The 22,242-nt window shown below is 48.4% G+C and overlaps 8 protein-coding genes across 11 annotated transcripts; 4 read left to right on the forward strand and 4 right to left on the reverse strand.

The window, feature by feature from the left end:
- Positions 1–7: 7 nt before the first annotated feature.
- LOC6618831 (inorganic pyrophosphatase) lies at positions 8–2,114 on the reverse strand. The gene is made up of 6 exons (XM_002043044.2): positions 1,892–2,114; positions 1,335–1,453; positions 873–1,268; positions 666–817; positions 498–607; positions 8–175 (listed from the first exon to the last, which is right to left on the reverse strand). The coding sequence occupies exons 1-6, from the start codon at positions 2,097–2,099 to the stop codon at positions 144–146; spliced, it is 1,017 nt and encodes a 338-aa protein (XP_002043080.2). The 5' UTR covers positions 2,100–2,114; the 3' UTR covers positions 8–143.
- A 516-nt stretch (positions 2,115–2,630) lies between these two features.
- LOC6618832 (E3 ubiquitin-protein ligase ZNF598) lies at positions 2,631–6,069 on the forward strand. The gene is made up of 6 exons (XM_002043045.2): positions 2,631–3,138; positions 3,193–3,338; positions 3,403–3,966; positions 4,024–5,242; positions 5,310–5,507; positions 5,567–6,069. The coding sequence occupies exons 1-6, from the start codon at positions 2,860–2,862 to the stop codon at positions 5,762–5,764; spliced, it is 2,604 nt and encodes an 867-aa protein (XP_002043081.1). The 5' UTR covers positions 2,631–2,859; the 3' UTR covers positions 5,765–6,069.
- A 469-nt stretch (positions 6,070–6,538) lies between these two features.
- On the forward strand, positions 6,539–9,092 carry LOC6618833 (unconventional prefoldin RPB5 interactor-like protein). The gene is made up of 4 exons (XM_002043046.2): positions 6,539–6,636; positions 6,708–7,006; positions 7,063–8,458; positions 8,511–9,092. Exons 1-4 carry the CDS (start codon positions 6,607–6,609, stop codon positions 8,964–8,966), a joined length of 2,181 nt encoding a protein of 726 aa, XP_002043082.1. The 5' UTR covers positions 6,539–6,606; the 3' UTR covers positions 8,967–9,092.
- Positions 9,076–12,724, reverse strand: LOC6618834 (RNA polymerase II subunit A C-terminal domain phosphatase). The gene is made up of 7 exons (XM_002043047.2): positions 12,171–12,724; positions 11,987–12,080; positions 11,488–11,924; positions 11,173–11,354; positions 9,946–11,115; positions 9,666–9,875; positions 9,076–9,609 (listed from the first exon to the last, which is right to left on the reverse strand). The coding sequence occupies exons 1-7, from the start codon at positions 12,557–12,559 to the stop codon at positions 9,467–9,469; spliced, it is 2,625 nt and encodes an 874-aa protein (XP_002043083.1). The 5' UTR covers positions 12,560–12,724; the 3' UTR covers positions 9,076–9,466.
- A 114-nt stretch (positions 12,725–12,838) lies between these two features.
- On the forward strand, positions 12,839–15,540 carry LOC6618835 (peptidylprolyl isomerase domain and WD repeat-containing protein 1). 2 transcript variants are annotated; one of them, XM_032716095.1, is made up of 11 exons: positions 12,839–13,109; positions 13,160–13,363; positions 13,421–13,604; positions 13,658–13,890; positions 13,950–14,163; positions 14,217–14,519; positions 14,588–14,706; positions 14,790–14,795; positions 14,854–14,974; positions 15,034–15,253; positions 15,319–15,540. In XM_032716095.1, the coding sequence occupies exons 1-11, from the start codon at positions 12,941–12,943 to the stop codon at positions 15,463–15,465; spliced, it is 1,920 nt and encodes a 639-aa protein (XP_032571986.1). In that variant the 5' UTR covers positions 12,839–12,940; the 3' UTR covers positions 15,466–15,540. The 2 variants fall into 2 exon arrangements, with proteins under 2 accessions (XP_032571986.1, XP_002043084.1); XM_002043048.2 differs by lacking the exon at positions 14,790–14,795 and having other exon boundaries at positions 12,841–13,109.
- Positions 15,541–15,606: 66 nt separating this feature from the next.
- Positions 15,607–18,747, forward strand: LOC6618836 (steroidogenic acute regulatory protein-like). Of its 3 annotated transcripts, XM_002043049.2 has the most exons (13): positions 15,607–15,769; positions 16,021–16,151; positions 16,217–16,365; positions 16,428–16,586; positions 16,642–16,695; positions 16,756–16,888; positions 16,949–17,082; positions 17,266–17,418; positions 17,473–17,577; positions 17,638–18,179; positions 18,248–18,371; positions 18,438–18,543; positions 18,599–18,747. In XM_002043049.2, exons 2-12 carry the CDS (start codon positions 16,052–16,054, stop codon positions 18,534–18,536), a joined length of 1,752 nt encoding a protein of 583 aa, XP_002043085.1. In that variant the 5' UTR covers positions 15,607–15,769; positions 16,021–16,051; the 3' UTR covers positions 18,537–18,543; positions 18,599–18,747. The 3 variants fall into 3 exon arrangements, with proteins under 3 accessions (XP_002043085.1, XP_032571988.1, XP_032571987.1); XM_032716097.1 differs by having other exon boundaries at positions 15,607–15,873; positions 18,438–18,747; XM_032716096.1 differs by having other exon boundaries at positions 18,438–18,747.
- A 94-nt stretch (positions 18,748–18,841) lies between these two features.
- On the reverse strand, positions 18,842–19,184 carry LOC6618838 (neuropeptide SIFamide). Its single transcript, XM_002043051.2, has 2 exons — positions 19,002–19,184; positions 18,842–18,950 (listed from the first exon to the last, which is right to left on the reverse strand). The coding sequence occupies exons 1-2, from the start codon at positions 19,132–19,134 to the stop codon at positions 18,865–18,867; spliced, it is 219 nt and encodes a 72-aa protein (XP_002043087.1). The 5' UTR covers positions 19,135–19,184; the 3' UTR covers positions 18,842–18,864.
- A 127-nt stretch (positions 19,185–19,311) lies between these two features.
- Positions 19,312–22,139, reverse strand: LOC6618839 (testis-expressed protein 9). Its single transcript, XM_002043052.2, has 2 exons — positions 20,068–22,139; positions 19,312–20,009 (listed from the first exon to the last, which is right to left on the reverse strand). The coding sequence occupies exons 1-2, from the start codon at positions 20,637–20,639 to the stop codon at positions 19,415–19,417; spliced, it is 1,167 nt and encodes a 388-aa protein (XP_002043088.1). The 5' UTR covers positions 20,640–22,139; the 3' UTR covers positions 19,312–19,414.
- Between the last annotated feature and the right edge of the window lie 103 nt (positions 22,140–22,242).

Below are 22,242 nucleotides of genomic sequence, written 5' to 3' on the forward strand. Positions count from 1 at the left end.
CAGCGAATTTGATTGCGGTGCAAAACTTTATTCAACGTACGATATATTTCAGTATTAATAATTCACAAGTGCAAGCATTTTCGATTCGATTGGACTACAGAAAGATCGTGGATCTTGTGATGGAATCAGCCCAGGGAAACATCTCACTTGAGATGAATGAAATGCCAAGTGTCGACTGCAATTACAAAGGACGTAAGAGGGTATAAAAAGGGTTTATTTCAAGATAACATTCAGTATAAAGTATATGTACAACGATTAACGAACGCAAGCGAGCCAATTACATGAATTGGGTTTTAGCAGTATTTACAGCATGGAGTAATCTCAATTTAGTTTGCTAACTGGACAATAAAAGTAGCTATTAGTAAGCGTGCAGGTTGGGTTTGTGTAACCAATTTGTTTGCAAGTTACTGGTGGTTAAAGCGTGTGTTGGAGTAGCGTGTTTTTGGTTGGGATCGGATGAAGCGGCTATAAGTTCGATCTAACATAGTGAACCTTACCTGTATCAGACACCTCCTCGACCTGGCCGCCATCGGGGGCCTCGGCCAGTATCTTCTCGGCCTCCTCCTTGGGAATGACGTGCTCCGAGTTGCGGTTGGTGATGTTGGTGCTGCAAAACGGACGTACTTAGGATTATTTGTTAATGTATAAAATGGCATTTAACCCACGTGGAGATGGAGCCGGATGCGGGGCTCTGGTGCACCAAGTTCTGCCAGAACTTGTGGGTCTCGGCAATGATGGTGTTGGCAAAGTCCGCATTCTTGGCATCGCCGTTGAAAGCAAACTGATTCTCAGGCTTGCCATCGGGGATCTTGTATATCTGCGAAATGCAAAGGGTAAGAGAAGGAATCGTAAGAAAATCACATTCCACCCACCTTGAACCACTCAACGGTGGCACGAAGCAGACCCGGGAAGTACTGGTCCACATCGGCGATGTCATTGACCTTTGAGGCCAACGGATCGTTCACATCGATGGCGATGATCTTCCAGTCGGTTTCGCCCTCGTCAATCAAGGCAATGGTGCCCAGCACCTTGACCTTCAGCACGTCGCCGCGCTTAGCCACACGGTAGCCAATCTCGATGACATCGATGGGATCGTTGTCGCCCTTGCAGCCGGTGGAGGGCTCGATGTGGTCGGGGTTCTCCCACGTCTGGGGCAGGGCTCCGTAGTTCCAAATGTAGCCCTTGTGCGGGAAGCAGTTGGCCACGAAGCGCAGCTTACCCTTCTTGATGTCCTGCTTGATGGGATTCATAGGGGTCTTCAAGCTAATCTAAGGGTCAGACATGCAATTATCGTATTACTCAGGGGCATGTATCGTAGGGACAGGCGGACCAACCTCCATTTTGGCGTTGGTCCAACGTGGCACCTCCACCACCATGTTGTAGATGGTTTTCTCCTCGTTGGCGTACAGTGGAATGTCGTGCATCGGCGAGATGACATTGCCGCACTTGTTTTCTGTGGAGAATGGCCAGAAATTATTATGTCTGATATATGGGCGACACCTGGACACGCGATTTGATTGATAGTGACCGGGGACCTGTCGGCTAGACAAAGGTCACTAATTCGCGTGCCAGTAAACCGAAATTCAGCCACCAGTTTCGATATCTGCTATATTATGGGCTAATAAAGGCTAGAGATAAGCCGAAAGGGGCCGAAACTCTTGGTGTTTCCGCCATTTCCGACGCAAGACAAATCGGATCGGCTGATAGTGCTGATAATGCGACGAGTTAAATAAGAAGAGTCCGGTTTGAGCTGTTGCGTAATCAGTCCGGTACCGATCAACTAATTCAAGGTGCAGCAACTGCACCTTGTTTGGGTTACTTGCAAATGCGGAAGCAAAAGGTTAAGCCGGGTCACATTCACATTCGGCCCCCAATGCGCTGCTCTACTCACTGAAATACAGGCTGTAGCTCGGCGAATTCTTGGCGCCCTTCTCAACGGTTTCGTACAGAGCCATCTCGTGTGGTTTCGTGCACTTCCGCTCTATCTGAATATGTCTGCAATTGCTGGCAAGGACCGCTGGTGACGTTGGAATCGAACCGGACAAGCGAGCGACCGCACGTGAAGCGTAAAATGAACTCCTTGTAATTTTCGCCAACATTTTCTTCAGCCCTGAGTTGAGTCTATCGATAGGCCGATAGGACCCGATTTTACAGTTACAGTGCTGCTCAGAAAATTAATATTAATTTCCCATGGAGAATGAACTTCAATTTTTTCATACAATCAGAACTATTATTATAATTATTATTATATAAAACTATAACTTTATAATTATTAAGCACAAGTTATATAAAACACAATATTATAAATATAATTATTATACAAAGCTTCCACTATATAGATGATAACTATAAAAATTTTTAAGATTATTTAGTTTTCGTCAAATCGTAAAAACTTATAGAAAATATTCTATGAATATATTCATGCAGAACCAGCAGATAGAAAAAGCGATTGAATTTTTCATAAATTCGAAATCAAAAAGCTTTACTTGTAGTGGTTACTGATCGTTGCGAAATTATTCAAATTCTGGCTATGTTAATTTAACATTAACAAAGCTTCCAACAGGGAACTATCGGTGCTTCGGGGGATCCGAGCAGTGTCATCGATAACGTAGGTAATCGAGTTTTCTAAATTCTAAGTTTTCTTTTCGTCTGTCGTGTGCGCGTGTTGCATTGCTTTCGAGTTGGCGTTGCGAAAATTCCCCTTTATTTTGCTGACGAGAATCCAAAAGAGTAAACCAACCGGGGGATCCAAGAAACCCCAGCTGATTTATCCGAAAGCAATCGTTACACGTACATTTCCAAGTGCCCGTGGCAACAAGTAACTTCCCCTCCTCCATTCGCTGCAAAATCTCTAGTGAAATGCACAACGGAAAGCCAAGATCCGCGGCCAGGCCGTCGTTCCACCGCCGTCCCAAAGCCGGAGTGGCCAACACCACCAATGATAACGCTGCTGTCAAACCGGAGGCCTTGGACAGCTATACTGGCAACGACGACAACGCCTGCGTGGTGTGCTTCAAGAACGTGGAAATTTTCTCCATCGGGGACTGTGATCATCCCGTGTGCTACGAGTGCTCCACTCGAATGAGGGTCCTCTGCCAGCAGAACGAGTGCCCCATCTGCCGCCACGTCCTGTCCAAGGTAAGTCCTGTGCTCGTCTAAAAAAATCTCTAGCTAATTCTAAAACATTTGCAGGTTTTGTTCACTCTGGACAAACTGCCCTATCGCGAACTGGAGGCCAACAACCGCTCTGATTTATACAGCAAGAAGTACCGCATAGGCTTCTGCACCGCAGAGATAAGACAGCAGTTCTTCAAACTGCTCGACCATCCCTGCCCGAAGTGAGTATCCTGCCTGGCACTTGAGTTGCACGATTGAGGCTCACCCTTCTCCGTTAAATTGCAGATGCGATGCACCACCATACCGCACGTTCGAGGGCCTTCGCAACCATGTGCGCAGCGAGCACCACCTTCTGTACTGTGACCTGTGCGTCGAGACCCTCAATATCTTCACCTTCGAACGGAGGTGCTACACTCAGGCGGAGCTGCAGCTACACAACACCAAGGGCGATCCGGACAATCGGTCGCATCGCGGTCATCCATTGTGCGAATACTGCAATAAACGCTATGTGGACCGTGATGAGTTGTTCCGTCATTTGCGCCGTGAGCACTACTTCTGCCACTTTTGCGACGCCGATGGCTGCAATGAGTTCTACAATGACTATGCGGATCTGGCGGAACATTTCCGGGAGGAACACTTTCTCTGCGAGGAGGGTAAGTGCGCCACCGAGCAGTTCGTCGGCGCATTCCGCAACGAAATCGAGTACAAGGCGCACGTGGCCAACGTGCACGGCAAGTCGCTCAACAAGCAGCAGGCCAAGCAGACACGCACCTTGCAGGTGGAGATCACTTTGGGGCCTCGTGGACGTAGTGGGCAGACGGAGCAGGGCATAGCCAGCGTGAGAACCAGGTGAGTGGACGGCCATCCGACTTGTAGAAGGCAAGCTTAGAATGTTAAACCTTACAGGAATGACGATCACAACGACTACCAGAACGATTTGCCTTCGATTACCCAGCGCCATGTGAGCATTGATGCTGGTAACGAGGAGCAGTTTCCCACATTGAGAGGCGCTTCCACAGCTCCCAGCGTATCCTTGGTAAGACCGCCGCCGCCCTCGATGCGCAATCTTAGTGGAACTTCTGGTCTTGCTCGGACCAAAGAAAACTTCCCGGCCCTGGGAGGAGGAAATGGAGGTGGCGTTACTGGGCCCAACAGCAGCAGCATTGCCGCCAGGGCTGCTCAATCGCAGCAACCCGTGGCCGCTGTCTTTAAGAAACCCACAAGCGCGGCAGGTTCTGGCAGTCGAAGTGGGCCTCCCGCTAACGGAATGCTACTGCATGTGTCAAATCGACCAGCAGCTGTGCCCAAAAAGGCTGCTACGCCGCAAGTAGACTTTCCTGCATTACCGGGTAAGGGAAACAAGAAGAACCTTCGCAACCTGGAGGAGGATATGCTGCCCAGCGGATCGGCACTGCCGATGGCGAACATCTCAGCTAAGCATCGGTCTCTGGCCGATGACTACGTGTCAGTGGCTAGCCCGAGCACTTTCCAAAAGCTTCAAATGGTACAAAAGGAGGAGGACGAGGCCAAAGCGCGCCAGGAGGCTTTGAAGAAGAGTGCTCCCAAACTTACTGCGGCGGAATTCCCTAGCCTCGGACCGAGTGCCAGCGCCAGCTCGAACAGGGCGACTGCTCCAAAGCCCAGCAGTGGATCTCCCTCATTGAACTGGTCGAAGCCAGTTAACGAGAAAAAACAGCGTGAGCTGGAGAATCGCAAGGCCAAAGTGGCGCCGGCCCCGGTTCTGCCGAGTCCAACATCGAAACCTGCTCCCAAGGCAAGCAATAACAATGTCCAAGAGCAGCAGGCAAATAAAAAGGATAAAAAGCAGAAGGATAAGAAGAGCAACCAGGAGAATCAGCCTAAGACGGCCAAACCGAAGGAGAAAAATAATAACAACGAACAAAAAGCCAATGGGGCTCCGCATACGCCAATACGTGCGCCACCCGGCTTAAAACCTGGTGGACCGCTAAAACCACCACCAGGATTCGTGTCTAACGTGACTGTTAACTCGGTGGCCAAGCTGCCCAACAATCTCACGTTCACCAGTTCACTGGGCGAGTCGTATGACATTGTACCCAGTCCGTATACGTACACCGATCCACCAAATACCGAGATCAGGAATCAGGTAAGCGATCGTCGTTTGCGACTTAGTTAGAAAACATTAACTTAAAAAGCATTTGTTTTGCGTCCAGAAATTGGTTGATGAGGTTATGTCCCTACTGAAGACCCCAGAGGCATTGAACGAATTCCGCTTGCTTTCGTCCAAGTTCCGCGACGGATCCTGTTCTGGCCAAGTCTATTACGAGCACTGCCAGTGCGCCATGCTGAGCTCATTTTACAACCTGTTCCCGGAGCTGCTGGCCATGCTGCCGGACATAAGCAAGCAACAGGTAAGACCCATTTGCAAAACCACATAAACAGAGTAACTCATTCTTTGCACCATTTCCAGGAACTTTACTTAGTGCACAAACAACACCTGAACAGCTTGCCGCCCGCCGAGCGCAAATCCTTGCCCGCGCTTGAAGTTTGCAAGGTGTGCAAACAGATCCTCATCTCCGCCGACTTAAAGGGCCACCAGCAGGCGCATGAGCTGACCAAACACTTTCCCGTACTCGGGAGCTCAGCTTCCAACACGCATCGCAATTGAGGCGGTCGGATTATAGGACAACAAAAGCTTTATTCCTGTATATTTTCTATGTACATATATACCCTGTCAACCATCTAGGAACCATGTCCCCAGCTCATGTTGTGAGTGGAAACCCGAAAAAGAACTAGCCGAACTATATCACCCATCAGTCCATGTAGCGCGACCCACGAAGCCATCTGTTCAATGTGACTTAGTCCGGACAGAAGCTAATCTGGGATGTGTTTCTAATATTTACGAGTGAGCTTGTGTCTAGCAAATGCCCGCAACCTAATAAAGTTCAAATCAATCACAATTATTAGTCGTAATCACCTGGTATGTTTGCCTAACCTGTCCCCCTATCTAATGTCCACATTTGGTGGTCGCAAGTTGGTTATCACCAAATGGAAATTGGTTGTAGTTGGGTCGTATGGAGCAGATTTATTATCGGACGGACATATGGAGCTCTTCTGCTCTTATCTACGTTGTTTGCTAGCTGGGGAGCGATGTTTGGTAGTTGAGTTTTCTAATTTGAGGAAAAGTATAGCTTTTGTCGAATATGAAATTCGAGAAAGGCTCATTTCCTATTTTTCTACAGAAAATGATGAAGGTCAAGACCTAAAAAATAATTCAAAAGTCCAAGCTTTTGAATGTCAAAAGGCGCGCAGACTCGCGTTAGTACATTTTTAAATAAATCAAATTTAACTAACACATTGTTTCGCATTACGTTTTTATTACGTAACACATAAATAGAATAAAATTAAAAAACATTAAGAAACACATCGAACTATTTATATGAAAATGCATTAGAGTTTATTTTTTTGGACAGACCTACGGTCACACTAAAGTCGCAAACAACAATAACAATGGACCGGCGAGAGGATGCTCTGCTACAGGTAATGTTATTAATTACCATATATGAATGGAGAAACTGGGGTAAATACTTTATGGAACTACTTTACGACAGGCCCTCCAAACGAACGCCAGCGAGACAGAGCGCTGGGAAGCCTTCAAGCGCGATAATGAGAGCACCATCCGGAACTTGGACAAGTTCGCCCAGAATCTCAGCGTGGAGGTTATGGTGCCCATTGGACGGAAGGCGCTGATGCCCGGCGAGCTGATCCACACCAACGAGCTTCTGGTGGGTCACTACGAGGGCTACTTCTCCGCCTGCTCCGCCCACAAGGCCAAGGAGATCTGCCAGTACCGCCTGAAGCTTGCCGAAGAGCAGCTGAAGAAGCTGGCCGTGGAGAACGATCTGTGGCAGTAAGTGAATCAGTACACAGAAGTAGGGAAGAGTAATGTTTACGCTCGTCCAACAGGAAAAAACTCTACACTCCATTTGCGGAGGGGGCGGTTCCCAGTGGCGACCAAGTAGAAATTATGGAGGATTTCAACGAGGAGTCTCACAACAAGTGGTTGGCGGAGCACAGAAAGCGAATGCGTCAGCAAAAGCAGAAGGAGCGCCTCGAACGGGAGGTGGAACCTGCGGAGAAAGATAATGAAGTGCTGCGGAAGCTAGAAGAGCGAGAAATGATGGAGGAACTGGGTCTAGATCCAGATAGTATCGACGAGGGTCAGTTGCACGATATGCTGAGTCAAGAACCTCAGAAATCCAACAACGAAAGTAGTCCTAAATCCTTAACCCAGGAAGAGGAGGATGAGCTGTGGAAGAAGCTGGAAGCCGAGGAGCAGAACGAAGTCGCGGAGCTCAGCTCAGAAGCAGAAAAAAGCCTTAAAACAACAGATAAACTAGTGCGCCAGCTAATGTCCGGAGAAACAGAAACTCCATCTTCCAAAAAACGCACTGCAGGCACCAAAAGAAACGTGGAAATACAGGAAGCCATATCAGAAGATGACGATGATGATGATGACGGTGACCAGGAGGAAGAGGTGCGAACCATACGGGAGCAAATGGCGCTGCTGCCCAACGAAGATCGTGAGCCGTTCCTCAGAGCTCAACTGCATGTACTCAAAGCAAAAATGAGGAAGATACAAAAGGTCAACTTTATAAGCGATGAGCTGATTCACTTGATGAATGTGGTGGTCATGCTAGAGGACGACCTACAGGATTTGATATTTGAGCAGGAGCTGGAGGCCAGCGAGGAAGAGGAGGAAGTAGCCAAAAACAGTCATCTTCCAGAGGAGCCAAGCGAAGAGATTTTGACTACATCTGAAGCCAGCACAAATAAACGTCGCATTTCGTTTGCCCTCGACGACGAAAAACTTGAATTTAGAAGGGAGGAGACCGTTGCCGAAATGTTGCCCAACGCGAAAAAGAACACGAGGGATATCATTAAGCTAAATGCATCTGTTAAACCGGCAGGAGATCCACAACCCGTATCCATTAAAACAAAACGTCAATCAAACCGGGATATCTTGCAAAAAGTAGAAAGGAACATTGAGTTTGTCAAGGAAAACCAGAGTGTCCAGGACTTCGATTTGCTCAATCGAATTATGGAAGAGTCTACGGGACTCATCAACACCTTACACATAAGTTTCACACATTCTGGTGCCATACCTTCGCCCAGTAGTGATCAAAGCGATGGCATACCAGAAAAACCCTCTGATTTCTATGAGAAGTATGAGAAGGACCGAGCGCGGCTGAATGATTCGTTTCCTATCTATGTGAACGGTTTTGAAGGCGAGGAGCAAGTTAAAGTTCCCATATTGAGCGAAGCTGCGCGTGGATCAGCCTATGAAGATCCCAGAAGTCAGGTAAGATCATGTAATTTCGATCAGATCATAAGCTAACGTCCTGGCCTTACAGTTCTCCAAGCCCAATTCTTCAGACATAAGTTTCACACATTCCGGTGCCATACCTTCTCCCAGTAGTGATCAAAGCGAAGACATACCTGGAAACCCCTCTGACTGCTATGAGAAGTATGAGAAGGACCGAACGCAGTTCTCCAAGCCCAATTCCTCTACTGACCCTGAATCAGCGATAAAGTCGATCCTACGAAACAAATCTGCTGTGGACTTGGAGCCGCATAATGTCAACCAGCAGCCCAAGAAGGGAAAGAAGGGCCGGAAGCCAAAAAAGAAGGAGCGCACCTTGGACGACGACCTGCGCGACATGAGCGCCTACCAAAAGGTCATGCATGATCTCGTGGAGAAGGAGCCGACTGCGCCGGAGCCTCTGCCCCCGGGCAAGTTCATCGACTCGCATGCGCCCAAGAAGCGGGTTAGCCGCTTCAAGGAGCAGCGAGCCCTTAACAAAACGTAGCGAAGAGTAAAACTTCAGCTCTATATTACTAGTATATTTGTTCAAGTTTAATGTGGATTTGTATTACAAACACAACGCAAACAATAAACAACTACTGGTGTGGTGTACATTCGTTTTAAAATTAAACACTAGGTACTAGTCCGCTGAAACGGAATTTATTTTTAAAACATTTACATTTACAGTAGGCTTCAATTTACATTAGATCAGAATGAGAGTTTTTGATTCAAGAATGTAAGCGATTGAAGGTCCTGGCCGCCCGCGAGTGTGCGCTATCTTATCTTATCTTTTAAAGTACATATTAACAGCTAATACATACAGTGCGAACCCTAAGCATAAGTGTAGTTGGATGTTCTACTCAAGGACACAGCCCAATCCATGGTCTTCAATCATGGTCTACCGAGAATCAAATATGTCTTGAGTGTCTGGCCAGCAGGATGCGGGGATGCCTCCAATGCGGGGTCTCATGGCCCTGTCTGGTGTTCACAGATGCTACAGAATTTCTACATGTCAAAGTCCTCCAGGCCGAGGAACTCCCTTTCCAGAGCGGCGCCCATCATGTTCCATTCGCCGTCGTCCTCGTCCTCCGGTTCCTTCTCGCTGTTGGACTCGGATCCAAGCTCCAGGTCGGAGGGCAGGTCCTCCCCTGGAACATTGATTTAAATATTAAATGTTAAAACAACTTTTATGCGGACGGGCTACCTCTCCTAAACTTGGCGCTGGGCATCTCATCGTCATCGTCCTCCTTCTCGTTATTGTCATCGGCCTCCTCGTTCGAGCTAATGTCCACCTCCACGAGGTTGGGCGCTCCAATCATTATATCCTCGCTTCGCGTGAAAAAGTCGTGAGCCCTGTTGGAATTTTCATCTTCGCGCTTTCTCTTCAACAGCTTCTTGTCCATGGGTGGATTTTCTTGAGTAATTAAAGATGTGTTCGATTAGAGTCGGTGAAAAACACATGGATTAATAAGTAAACTACTCACCAAAATTTACAGGACCCTCGTCGCTGGACGAGTCTGACTCGAAGAATGTTTCGTAGTCCTTATTCATGGACTCGATATCTGCGTTGGTGAAGACCAGCAGCGGATTCAGCGTTTCGCGGAAGTTGCCGCTCTGGTCCTCCTGCTGCTTGCTGCTCGAGGGTGAGATCTCCGAACGCTCGCTGTAGTTGACCACGTGCTCGGGACTATGGCAATGGGCGGGTGGCTGGCGACCCTTATTGCGCACCTTTCGGTCCAGTGGAAAGAGCTTCTCCTCCACATGCTCCCAGCGCTCGGCGCACGTCCACAACCAATTCGCATTGACCACTTTAATGGCAGGCTCTTTTTTGGCGGCGTTAACCTTGTAGGTGCCTGCGTTGACCGCCACTAGATGCGTTATCTCCTTGCCAATATTGGGCTTCACTTCGGCTCCCAGGCTCTTGGCTATGAAATATGCCCGCGACTGCTCAAGCTTCATCTGCGTGGGCACCAGGCCAGAGAACACCAGGTTCTTGCCGCGCAGCACTTCGCTCCGAATCTTCGGAACGATGACCTTTAGATCGGGTATTTCCGTGGTCTCGTCGTAAATAGAATAGAATCGCTTGTGAATGTTACGAAGTATGACCTCTAGATACAGCAGGTAATCGTCGGGGTCTTCAATCTCTATCTGCTTTTGCCCCTCGAGCGGTGCTCGTAAGCTGGGCGTCTTAGACGTGGTGGCCACATCCGCGTCAGCAGACGGGGGCTTCTCCTCCGGCGAAGTGGTGGATGAGGCCACAACCTCGTTATTTTCTGCCGGCGTGGGGGGCACCTCGGCTTTTGTGCTCTCCTTGGAATTATCATCAATAACAACTACGTCTTCGCCATCGCTGGCTGCTTTTTCAGCATCTGGTGAGCCAGATGAACTGTCGTCTATGACCACAATATCCTCTGTATTAGTCTTGCCATTCAATTTGTCTCTCGGCTCTTTGGGTGCTTCTGTAGCGCTTGAGGCGTTGGAAACCTCTGGATCCTTGGCATCGCCCTCTAGTTCGAACACGTCTACCGACTCCTCGTTTACATCGTCATCTTTGCTCGTGCTTGTGACGGTATTATCGCCCTTATCGGTGTCTTCTGGTTTGACTTCGCTGCTGGATTCCGTCTTATCTTTGTCCCCATGTTTCTCGGTAATCTCTGCAACAAATGGGAACATCGTTAGAAACATTCAAGACAGCTTGCTAGAACACCCACCTTTAAAGTCAACGCCTTCGCCATCTAGTTCATGCTTGGACAAGCCCGGCGGGGCATTGATGTCACCAGTGTGTTGAAAGAAGTGGTAGGGCTTAACCTGAATCAAATTGGAAGCCATGTTCCACACATCCTCGCGATCGTCTATGATGCACACCATGGAATCGCCATTAGGAAACAGAGCCCTGTAATGAACAATTGGTCGGCTATTGTTTAACACGATAAAATTTCTGGAGATTTTCACTTTTCGATTAGTAGTATTAACGTATTGGAAAAACCAAGTGAAAATCCAAACAGCTTTTGGGTTTAGAAACGCACTTCAAATTGTCCGTCTTGCTGGTGGCGTTGAAACACTCGTCTCTGGACAGAATCCTGTGCGAGAAGAACTTGCCCTCCGGATCCAGCAGCTGGGCAATCATGTGCGCGTAGTTGCGCGCACCAAAAGTGCAAATGTGCAGCTCGTACAGCTGGGACATGCGCTCCAGAAACTCAGCTGTGCCGGGACGCAGGCGCGTGTGGTACCACGGGGAATGCGGGCCGTACAGCTGGAAATGGTAGATGCCCTTGATGTTGTCCGGCACAGTGTCGTTGGTGGTGTGGATCACCGTCTGATCGAGATCGACGAGCAGGACGAGCTTCCTGTCCGCCAACAGGCGGCGGGTGTCGTCGTGCCCGAGCTTCTGGGCCAGCTTCTGGGTGACCTTAAGATCGGGCATGGTGTGCACCATTGGCACCGAGGCCTCGGAGGTCTGTCCCTGCGGGTTGAATATTTAATTATTCGATATGCCCATTGAGGCGGGTGGCAATGCGCACTCACATTCTCGTTCTGACGCAAGTCGGCTCCGCAGTCCGCGCACATGTCCTTGATGACCGTGGTGTGTATGCACTCGGACAGCTCCAGAATGGCATCCCTAAAGAACAGGCTCGTTTAGTGTGTATACGGCTGCATAATTGCATTCCCCCACGCCCACTCGCCGCCCGATTGCAACCCCCAAACTCACCCCTTCGTTAGAAGCTCCCCTTCCTTGCGAAGCCGCTTCTTCACCACTCCGGCGCGCTGGGACTTGTACCTCTGGATGGCACTGTCCCCGCCCGGCTTTCCCGCGTCCTCGCCCACGGGCTGGTAAAGAAACAGGATTTGGGCAGCCGACACGAATTGTCCCTCGCGTACCCGCCATTTATTGATTACCGCTCTCGCCTCGTTCTCTCCCAGCGCAGCTCTCAAAACAATGATGCCGCCACCGCTGGCGTTGTTGTTGCCGTTGCCGCTGGCGCTGTTCTTGCCACCGTTTCCTCCGCCGCCATCATCGCCTTCGGCAGCTCCAGATGCGGCCACGCCCCCTGGCGCGTGGCTGGGCGTCGCGCCCTCCTCGTCCGCTATGTTCTGCATCGCTAGGCTTGCGTTTTTATATACAAACGATTTGTTTAAATCCCAGTGCCTTGTTGTGTTTGCAATTTGTGTGAATATTGCGCGGTATTCGCATAAGAGCGCGGACAACTTTTGTAACTGCTCGCAAACAGCTGATTGAGCGCGAAAGGCGGAAAGTACTGATGGAATTTCGCTTCGATTTGGCTAATTAATGTGCGCAGTTAGCCATTGATTGGTAATTCAATTTATTTCACTGGTTTCTTTTAGTATTGAGTTAAAATGCAGGATATTCGTTCAAAGGTGTCGCAGAAGCATTCGAATCAGCTGCTTTTTGACTGTTAACCAACACTGTTTAATCGGCGGCAAACTAGTTCAGCCGTATTTTGTTTGTTATTTTCCGAAATGAGTGATAAAACCAAGGAAGACCTAAAGCGCAGTGCCCCGGAGGAGAAGGATGAACCTCAGGAGGAAGCAGTGTCATCCGAAAAAGAGGCGGAAGGCGAGGAGAACGCCTGGATTGGACCCATGCCGTCAGAGCAGAGCGCTCCTGTGCCCGCCAAGAAAAAGAAGGGTTAATATGAAGCCTTATATTTAATTTGACTAAACCTAATCAATAAATAGTCCTGCCCTATGAACACATCTACCTGGAAAACCTTCCCAATGCTGAGAGCTATGAGAGGAGCTACATGCACCGCGATGTGATCACCCATTTGGTGTGCACGAAGACGGATTTCGTGGTGACCGCCAGTCTGGATGGACACATCAAATTCTGGAAGAAGGGCGAGCTGGGAATCGAGTTCGTCAAGCACTTCCGCAGCCACCTAGGTGGGTTCTTGACCCACATAACGTGTATTTCCTCGTTTAACCAAGTGTTTGTTGCAGTCCCCATCAAATCACTGACCACCAATGACAGCGGCACGCTGCTATGCTCGGCGGCCACGGATCAGACAGCCAAGGTCTTCGATGTAGTCAACTTTGACATGATTAACATCATTCGATTGGGCTACACGCCGCAGTGCAGTGAGTGGATAAATGGGCCGGGAGATGCCGTGCAAGCACTGGCCATGTAAGTACCTTATCAATAGCTGGAGATTTGGATTATGATTGCTCTTCCTCCAGCTCGGATTCAGAGAGCAGCCGCATACACATCTACGACGGGCAAGGAGGCGGAGAAGCCCTTCACACCTTGGAGAAACTTCACTCGTCACCCGTGGTGGCAATGTGCTTCAATGTGGCAATGGAGACCGTCATTTCTGTCGATCGCAATGGTATTCTGGAATACTGGCAAAACTCCAAGTACGACTACAAGTTTCCACAGCGCCTGGTGAATTTTGACTCCAAGCTAGACACAAGTAAAGTTCGATGATTAAGCTAAGTGAACCTAGACTCAACTGAAATATTAACCTTTTAGGCCTCTTTGAGTTTGCAAAACAGAAGACTCAAGTCACGGGCTTAGCTGCCACGCCGGATGGAAAGCGTTTTGCCGCCATTTCCACAGATCGCAAGGTCCGCGTCTTTCAGTTCAACACGGGCAAGTTGATCCGGGTATTCGATGAAGCTCTATCTACATACACCCAAATGCAGCAAACGAAGCACGCACTGCCCAACATGGAGTTTGGCAGAAGGTAAACTAAAGTAATATAGTTATTATTTATTGATTTAAAGATATAAATTACAGAATGGCGGCTGAGCGGGATCTGGAGAAGACTGCACAGAATGCAACCCTTAATATTTTATTTGACAGCACTGGCAACTTCTTGCTCTACCCAACTATGCTGGGCATCAAGGTGATCAATGTGGTCACGAATCGCTGCGTCACAATTCTAGGAAAAACCGACAACATACGGCCCCTCCAGGTGGCTTTGTTCCAAGGAAGAATTAAGCGCCAAAAAGCTGCTATAACAATGGAGCAAGAGGCCAGTGAAAACCCAGCACTGCAGAATATCCTCAATGATCCGACAGCCTTTTGCACTGCCTACAAGTTAGTTCATACCGATTTTTAGTTATGTCTCTGCTGTATCATTATGTCCATTATACTACTCTTATTAGGAAAAGCCGCTTCTACTTGTACAGCCGAAGACTGCCCTCGGATCTGCAGGATGTCGACCGTGATATTTTCAACGAGAAGCCCTCGAAGGAGGACATTATCGCCGTACCGGAAGCCTCAGGTATTTTGGTTTGGCTTATCTTATTAACCTTTCTTAACTAACCCAATATATGTTTCTATTGCACGCCAACAATATTTTACCAGACGAAGGTTATTCCTATCAGATATTTCAAGAACAATTCATTACAAAATGTTTCATCTATTCTAGTCGTGCAACGCATCTACGAGAACGTGGTGCTCCACACCACGAAAGGCGATATCCACATGAGGCTGTTCTTCAAGGAGGTTCCAAAGACGGTTGAGAACTTTTGTGTTCATGCGAAAAATGGGTATTATATATACGTCAACTGTTGAGAACTGTCCCATTACAATCACATTTTATTGTCAGTTACTACAATGGCCACATATTCCATCGCGTGATCAAGGGCTTCATGGTGCAGACTGGCGATCCCACGGGAACGGGCACGGGCGGAAAATCCATTTGGGGTAGCGATTTCAAAGACGAATTCGTGCCGAGCCTGAAACACGATCGGCCCTACACGGTCAGCATGGCTAACGCGGGTCCGAACACGAATGGCAGCCAGTTCTTTATCACAGTCCTGCCCACGGTGAGGATGAATGCAGCGGAGATTAGCTTACTTTACTGGATTGACTAACCAATCTCCATTTGCAGCCTTGGCTCGACAACAAGCACACGGTGTTTGGAAGAGTTTATCGCGGCATGGAGGTGGTTCTCAACATTTGCAATTCCAAGGCGAACCCCAAGACGGACAAGCCCTACGACGACATTAAAATTATTTCAATACACTTAAGTAATTGAGCACAGGGCTTTAATAAAACTTTCAGCGACACTGGTTTTCAAATCTTTGGAGCACCGCAAATGCGCGGCAAAGAATTTTGGTATTTTTTCGGAACTCGGTTTTTTTTGGTGTTTTCCCAGCTCGGCACACTAAACAGCTGATTTGTTTCTTGCAGTCGGTGTTCCTTTTGTTTCGATAGTGCAATTAATATAAATTGGGCCAACTGCAACTATAATAGCATTATTAGTGCCGGAATTAGTTGTGGACCTTCTAGTATTAGAGATTAATTAACTTAACTAACCTGTGCTAACCGGAAATATAGAGGTACTCCTCGCAAACTATGCGGGTTCTGGCCAGATAATGCGATACCATTTGTTTATGGCTGAGTAAAAACCAAAAACAAAGAACTCCAGGCTGACGAGTCATTTGTGCGTATCGGCAATCTATAACTGCCCATAATCTATAACTGAAACTGAATCTGCTCCAGATTCGAAAACTAGGTTTATTTACATTTGCTTGCAAAGGTCTTCAATATGAGAACTCTAGTATACGTACATGGTTTCCTTTATTTCCAGACATGAGCTAAGCCAAATATAACCGCTCGCCATGTCCAATATGGATCCAAGTGATGTCCGCAGTACCGCCCAGCTCATCCTGTCCAACGCTCGGCAGGGAAATAGCGCCTATAACATGCAGTATGATATGTGTGAGTATAGCCATGGTTAAATGATATATCCCGTCCAAGCCACAACGATCTCCCACCGACTTCAGCACGGGCACATTCCATTAACCTGATTACGGAGGACTTCTTGGCCGGATACATGCAGGATGGCAGGATGTCCGTGGTTCGAAGGTTTTTCTGCCTCTTTGTCACATTCGACTTGGTCTTCGTTTCGCTGCTGTGGCTCATTTGCATTGTGGTAGGGATTGGAGGCATTCCAATGAGATAACAATGCGACTTATCATGCATTTCTGTTCCCAGATCAATGGAGACAATATATTCACTGCCTTCCACAAACAAATCGTGGAGTACACCATCTACAAATCGCTCTTTGATGTTGTAGCCGTCGCTATCTGCCGATTTGTGGTGCTTATATTTTTCTACGCCGTATTGTACATCAATCACTGGTCCATCATAGCGGTATGGTAATCCTTTCCAATTACCGAATTTTTTGTATATCTTATTGTTTCTGCAGCTCTCTACAAGTGGGTCTTGCTTGTTCCTCATATCCAAGGTGTTTGTGTTCGATGTAAGACTGAGAAACCAGCCACCTTAATGTACTCTTGATAATTTCGTGCGCATCTTTCAGTGGCTGGATTCAAAGCAGCAGGTATTTGAGGTAATCCTCATAATAACCTCGTTCATACTGGCTTGGGGAGAAGCCTGGTTCCTGGACTGTAGGGTGATTCCTCAAGAGCGACATGCCCAACACTATTTCCGGAGTAAGTCACGCAGACAGATCCCGTTCTCAAATGGTATATTCATTGATTTTCGCATTTAAGCTATGACTTCAAATGATCGCACGCCCATGGATCAGCCTGCCATTTTGATTGAGCAAGAACGGCCTCCGCAAAGTGTAACCGATTTTTATTCACTCATGGACACGGCTCGTCATTCCGACGAGGAGGATGAGTTGGTATGCTATTCATGAATGCGCATTTTTAAGTCTGTTCAGAATAAGAAAGTGAATCTAGTGAGAATATAAAATGAAGCACGATTGATTTTGTCACCATATCTCCAAAAAGTCTGATCCAATGACATCGGTAGTTCTGGGAGTTTTTCCCGCATTTCTAAGATTTTTTATTCGTTCGCATTACAGGATGATGAGTACACACAAATGGGATTGGATTGCCTTCGAAAGGCCTACGAGATCATCGAGTCTAGTGACTGGAAGGTGGAAAAAGTTACCCAGAAAGGCGACACCATACACAGCACTCAGCGCGACAAGATTGGAAAGATTTACAAGTTGACGGTAAGGGTAAAGCAATGATCAGAGAATATTTCTTCTTATACGTACACTTCACAGGCACGCATCAAGTATCCTGCAAAGGCTCTGATGGAAGATCTGTTCTATCGCATTGAGGACTGCCCCAAGTGGAATCCTGCTCTTTTGGAGTCCAAAATAGTGCGCGTGAGTAGGCACCCTACATGACGATTTAAAACTCCTCATTATATTGAGTGTTTCGCACAGAAAATCAACTCCTACACCGATATTACCTATCAGGTATCTGTGGGCGGAGGAGGTGGCATGGTGAAGAGCCGCGACTTCGTGAACTTGCGGTCTTGTAGGCTCTTTTACAATGGTCAAATCTGCGATGACGATGAGACGGCTCAGCTCAGCAGCGACGATGGGAACATCAGTCTAAATCGGTCTTGCGAGGGTAGTGTTAGTACCATTTCCGATGGTGACTCAAACACCCCTCTGCTGCCCAGTAGCGTGTCTAGTTGCAAGGCAACGTTTCCCAGTTCATCCAAGGGAGCCACTATGCCTTTCGACACCCTGGGCAACAGCTTGGGCGCCAAGAGCCTAGGTCCCATCGTGAACTTTGACGAGGAGCCACCGCCACTGGATCAGGACGAGTTCGAGGATGCTAAGGACAAGGTCGACGGCGAAGCGAATAACATGACAAAACCAAATGCACCCAGCGTGGGCAAAACCAAGGACAAGGTTTGGGTCACTTCGGCGATTAGTGTGCAATATGCTGCAGTTCCACCTTCACCCAAATACACAAGGTTGGTTTCAGGACTATAAAATTGGATGAAAGTACACAATTACGGTCGGTTGACTTTTCAATTTTCAGAGGGCAGAACATTGTCAGTGGGTTTGCGTTTCGTGAAATCGTTGGCAAGTCGGATAGCTGCATTGTGGAGTGGGTGCTTTGCCTAGACCTAAAAGGCTATATTCCTCGCTATGTCCTGGATGCAGTAAGTGCCGTTCAACACCTACTTATTTTTCGTTTATTGGATAAATGTTTCGATGTTGATTTTTAGGCCCTCACCTCCTCCATGACCGATTACATTAGCAATCTGCGCAAGCACGTCAACGAACTGAGGCAGAGGGGGCGGGGTCGAGCCCCCAGGACCCACTAGGAAATCAGTAATACGTATTTTAATTTAAATCCCATTGTATCTCAAGCGAGTGCTGTTCGCAGGTATCTAATAGAATATTTCAATAATTTGAAGCAGGAGAGCGAGTTCAGTGCTGTAAGTTTATTGAGTATTGTATGTATATGTATGGCATAAGTTCTATGTACCTATATGCACGGCTTACATTATAAATTTTATACATGACTTTTTTAAACGTCCGGCATTTCCACATTCAGTCGCACGAGCAGGCACAGCATCTGCCCACCTGTCGCTGGTGTGTTAGTCGTAGGCTCGAGATCAGTTCTTGGAGGCGGAGTCGCAGGGCGTGGTCCTATTTGCTGTCGTTCTGGGGAAACCACATGGGACACGCCTCCATGGCCACCTCGCAAACGGCGCTCATCTTGGCGCTGTCGTAGTCTGGAAGGGGATATGGGTGAAGGCTTTACCGGGATACTGATTTCGGTTTACCTAGGCTGTTGCGTTTGCCGAAGATGCTGCCGTTGAACGGAGGCTTCCTGTAGGCTGCCTCACTGGAGCCCAAAAGTATGGCTGCGACCAGGATCGTGACCAGGAGCAGAGTGAGCGTGAATCGAAGAGCCATCTTGCAGTTTTCGGTGAGCGTTGTGGGCAGTGAACGAAGGAAGGTCTGAGCTGCGTTAGAAGCCGGATGATTCTGTGACAAAACAAGGCGAATCCCCGACTTTTATACTCGCCAACCGAGCAGAAGGATGCCGCGCGCCTAATCGAGTTACCGCGGGATAATTGAAAACTAGATTGCTTGGGGAGTTTTTCGAGTGAGACCATAAAATGTAATTATATTCCACTTATGTACATAGCTGAGTTATGCTTAACCTAGGCTGGATTTCATAATGCAGAGGGGTTCACGTCTTGGCATTCCAGTCGAGCACCTTGTTGAACTCCTTCTCGCCGAATCCGATGGCCGCCGACTGCTCCAAACAGTTGGTCTGGCGCTTCAGGTTGTCGATCATGTAGAGCTGCTTCTTGTACGCGTTGAGCAGGTCGCCGCGCTGGCGCTTTAGGGCCCGGATCCGGCTGTCCCGCAGCTTTAGTTCCTTCCGATGCGCCTCCAACTGGTCGCGCTGCTCCTCGCGCAGCAGCTTGAGTTCCTGGCGGGCAGCGTCTGCATCCTCCTGGACGCGGGACAGTCGGTTCTCCAGGTTTATATTCGTCTGCCTGGAAACCTTGGCATCCCGCTTCAGCAGCTCCAGCTCCCGCTGCTGGGTGATGAACTCGAGCTGCTGCTCCTTCTGGCGCTGGGTGAAAACTTCGCACTGCCGTTCGGCCCGCATCAGTTGCTCGGAGAGGTGCTTGTTGGAGTTGATCGCCTGGTCGCGCTGGTGCTCGGACTTGCGTTGCGCTTCCAAGGCGTGCTCAAGCTGCTCCTTCTGTCGGGTCAACTCTCCGGCGTGTTGAGCGTGATCCTCTTCCAAAATGGCCACCTTGGCCTTGAGGAATCTAAAAGGCAAAAATTAGTCATGTATTCTTAGAATATATATTATTTTTTTTTTCTTACTTGATAAAGTTGTCCTTGGTGACCTGCTTCTTGAGCTGGCCATTGACGACGGTTGTACTCTCTCGCTTCTGAGTGACCTCCACTTCGACCACATCTGGATTTCGGTTTGCCTCATCAGCGTCGTTACGCAGTAGTTCGTCCAAGGAAGGACTTTCGCTGAAGTTTGGGTTCCGGTACTTCACATACGTGGCCGTCTTGCTGCTTACATCCTTCGTGAAGGTACTAAATTTGGAAAGATGCCGGGGGGTGGGAGAGGTGGGTCCGGCAGCGGGCTTGGACTTGGTCAGCAGACTCATATCGGGCAGCGGCGAACGGTCTGTGGGCACCACCTCTCTGCCTGGTGAAGCTTTCGGTGCTGCCTTCGTGGACGGTGTGGGAGCACCCTTTTTCCGGAGCAGGCTGCTCGGTCCCTTTTGTTTTTGGAAGGTGGCGTAGCGCGGCACCGTCACCGCAGTGGATTTGGATGATCCCTTCGCCGGATACATGGCCTCGGCAGCTGGACTGAGGGTCAGGAGATTCAGCTCTTGGTTTATCTTAAAGAGTTCCTTCTCGCGGGACAAAAGCTCGGCCATTACGGTGTGTCGATGTGAGGACGGTAGCTAAGTTTCTTGCAGCAACGATTGTGATTTGATAAAAGACCTGGACAATCTACACACATTGAATTTTTCTCAGATTTAATTTGCTAGTAGCTCCACACGGCTATATCAAGGTTAATACTATAAATTCGGCTGGAGTTAATACATTTTCCGGACGCCAAACAGTGACAGTTACCCCGGGCTACGTAGTCCTGATTCCCCCCAGCCGCCTTCTGGGAATCGGCCTGGTCCCCCCGGAACTCCATGTCCTTTTGCTGTTCAATGGGGTGGTTTTCGGTTTGTTCGATTGTCCCCCCGACGACTGTTGCTTGGACTTCCCCTTTTTGACGAATGGAGGAATTAAGGAATTTATTATCCTCGGCCAGAGTGGTTCACACAACGAGGTGGCCAGCCTATGCTGTTTAGAGCTTGCATGATGTAACTTAGCTGTTTTGGCTTACCAATAAATTGGCTTATAATAAATTATTCTTCATTCTTAAAACTATGTTTATATTTAATTTATGTAAAGTACTTTTAATGCCAAAAGGTGATGATTGAGGGTCCTTAGAGAATTCTCTCACGTCTCAAAAGAATAATTCGTCCACTTCATCCAAGTATTCCCCACACCCGTAGAACCGAAACAGAGGAACACGCATAATAATCATAAATATTGGTAGAACTAAAGTATAAACAGGGTCGCTTCAAGGGAAATACGGCAGAAAATAACAACAATTCGAGGTCTTCGAGGTGTCACAGCTACCTGTACTCGCACCTGGAATTTCGAGGTTGCAAGGGCGCTGGGTTCACAGAATGTAGAGGCAAGTTCAAGATTTATGTGCCTCCCGAGTAAAACAAAAGAAGAGCAGCATGTGTCCCACAGAGAAGCCTCGTCAGTCCAAGCAGTCAGCCCCACCAGTGGCCATATATGCCGTCATCAAGGTGTTCTGGTGACAGCCCACACACTGGCCATAATTGCACCGATCTGCTGCCAAGTTTGAGCAGAACCTGACTTCCAGTGGCGAGCGCACAGCTGTGGCCAAAATCATGACGCTGGCCCGGAGGGGCTCCAAAGAAACTTAGACACCAGCTGGATACTTGGAATCTTAGTCTAGAGTGCTTCTAGTCATAAAAAAAAAACATAAAAAATATTTAAATTTAAAAACCTTAGCTAGGGAATATATGGTTTTCTGTTGGGGTTTCCAGCCCAATGTTTCTCTTTGTGCACACTTGCGATATGGGATGACCGCCGCCCGACCCTCTAATTATGCCGCACTCATTAGAAAGACAATCTGGACCCGCGGCCGTAGGTGTATTAAAGGGAGCCAGCGGAGCGTGGCCGCCAGTCCCGCCGGTCATCAAGTGCAGCTCAGCTGGACGACGTGTTGCTGCTGAAAAAAAGCAGCGACACCGCGGCCACCGCCAATTGAGGCGATACTATACTATGCCTTGGTGAAGAGATCGTCGGAAGAGCCCACATAGACTTGCCAATTGCTCCGAAAAAGCCAGAGCGCCGCCACTCCGAATCTTGGCAAGACCGGTTGTCGGCCATCGTCTTGCCGTTTTCGTCGGAGTGCGAGTGGCTCGGTTTCGGGCCCCGTCA

Source organism: Drosophila sechellia, chromosome 2R, assembly GCF_004382195.2.
Source record: "Drosophila sechellia strain sech25 chromosome 2R, ASM438219v1, whole genome shotgun sequence".
In the NCBI taxonomy this organism is placed as follows: Eukaryota; Metazoa; Arthropoda; class Insecta; order Diptera; family Drosophilidae; genus Drosophila; species Drosophila sechellia.

Bases quoted from the DNA above. Each gene is read 5' to 3' on its own strand.
- LOC6618836 (XM_032716097.1), top strand. From the start codon at position 16,052: ATGTCCAATATGGATCCAAGTGATGTCCGCAGTACCGCCCAGCTCATC. The intron at 16,152-16,216 runs GTGAGTATAGCC...CACCGACTTCAG, and splicing joins TAACATGCAGTATGATATGT to CACGGGCACATTCCATTAAC. The intron at 18,372-18,437 runs GTAAGTGCCGTT...GTTGATTTTTAG, and splicing joins CTCGCTATGTCCTGGATGCA to GCCCTCACCTCCTCCATGAC.
- LOC6618832 (XM_002043045.2), top strand. From the start codon at position 2,860: ATGCACAACGGAAAGCCAAGATCCGCGGCCAGGCCGTCGTTCCACCGC. The intron at 3,139-3,192 runs GTAAGTCCTGTG...AAACATTTGCAG, and splicing joins GCCGCCACGTCCTGTCCAAG to GTTTTGTTCACTCTGGACAA. The intron at 5,243-5,309 runs GTAAGCGATCGT...TTTTGCGTCCAG, and splicing joins ATACCGAGATCAGGAATCAG to AAATTGGTTGATGAGGTTAT.
- LOC6618835 (XM_032716095.1), top strand. From the start codon at position 12,941: ATGAGTGATAAAACCAAGGAAGACCTAAAGCGCAGTGCCCCGGAGGAG. The intron at 13,110-13,159 runs GTTAATATGAAG...ATCAATAAATAG, and splicing joins GCCCGCCAAGAAAAAGAAGG to TCCTGCCCTATGAACACATC. The intron at 13,364-13,420 runs GTGGGTTCTTGA...TGTTTGTTGCAG, and splicing joins GCACTTCCGCAGCCACCTAG to TCCCCATCAAATCACTGACC.
- LOC6618839 (XM_002043052.2), bottom strand. From the start codon at position 20,639: ATGGCCGAGCTTTTGTCCCGCGAGAAGGAACTCTTTAAGATAAACCAA. The intron at 20,010-20,067 runs GTAAGAAAAAAA...TTTGCCTTTTAG, and splicing joins ACCAAGGACAACTTTATCAA to ATTCCTCAAGGCCAAGGTGG.
- LOC6618838 (XM_002043051.2), bottom strand. From the start codon at position 19,134: ATGGCTCTTCGATTCACGCTCACTCTGCTCCTGGTCACGATCCTGGTC. The intron at 18,951-19,001 runs GTAAACCGAAAT...ATCCCCTTCCAG, and splicing joins CGGCAAACGCAACAGCCTAG to ACTACGACAGCGCCAAGATG.
- LOC6618831 (XM_002043044.2), bottom strand. From the start codon at position 2,099: ATGTTGGCGAAAATTACAAGGAGTTCATTTTACGCTTCACGTGCGGTC. The intron at 1,454-1,891 runs GTGAGTAGAGCA...CATTCTCCACAG, and splicing joins GAGCTACAGCCTGTATTTCA to AAAACAAGTGCGGCAATGTC. The intron at 818-872 runs GTGGGTGGAATG...TGCATTTCGCAG, and splicing joins CCACCGTTGAGTGGTTCAAG to ATATACAAGATCCCCGATGG.
- LOC6618833 (XM_002043046.2), top strand. From the start codon at position 6,607: ATGGACCGGCGAGAGGATGCTCTGCTACAG. The intron at 6,637-6,707 runs GTAATGTTATTA...ACTTTACGACAG, and splicing joins GAGAGGATGCTCTGCTACAG to GCCCTCCAAACGAACGCCAG. The intron at 8,459-8,510 runs GTAAGATCATGT...CTGGCCTTACAG, and splicing joins ATGAAGATCCCAGAAGTCAG to TTCTCCAAGCCCAATTCTTC.
- LOC6618834 (XM_002043047.2), bottom strand. From the start codon at position 12,559: ATGCAGAACATAGCGGACGAGGAGGGCGCGACGCCCAGCCACGCGCCA. The intron at 11,116-11,172 runs GTGGGTGTTCTA...CATTTGTTGCAG, and splicing joins CGAAGGCGTTGACTTTAAAG to AGATTACCGAGAAACATGGG. The intron at 9,876-9,945 runs GTGAGTAGTTTA...TAATTACTCAAG, and splicing joins CGAGGGTCCTGTAAATTTTG to AAAATCCACCCATGGACAAG.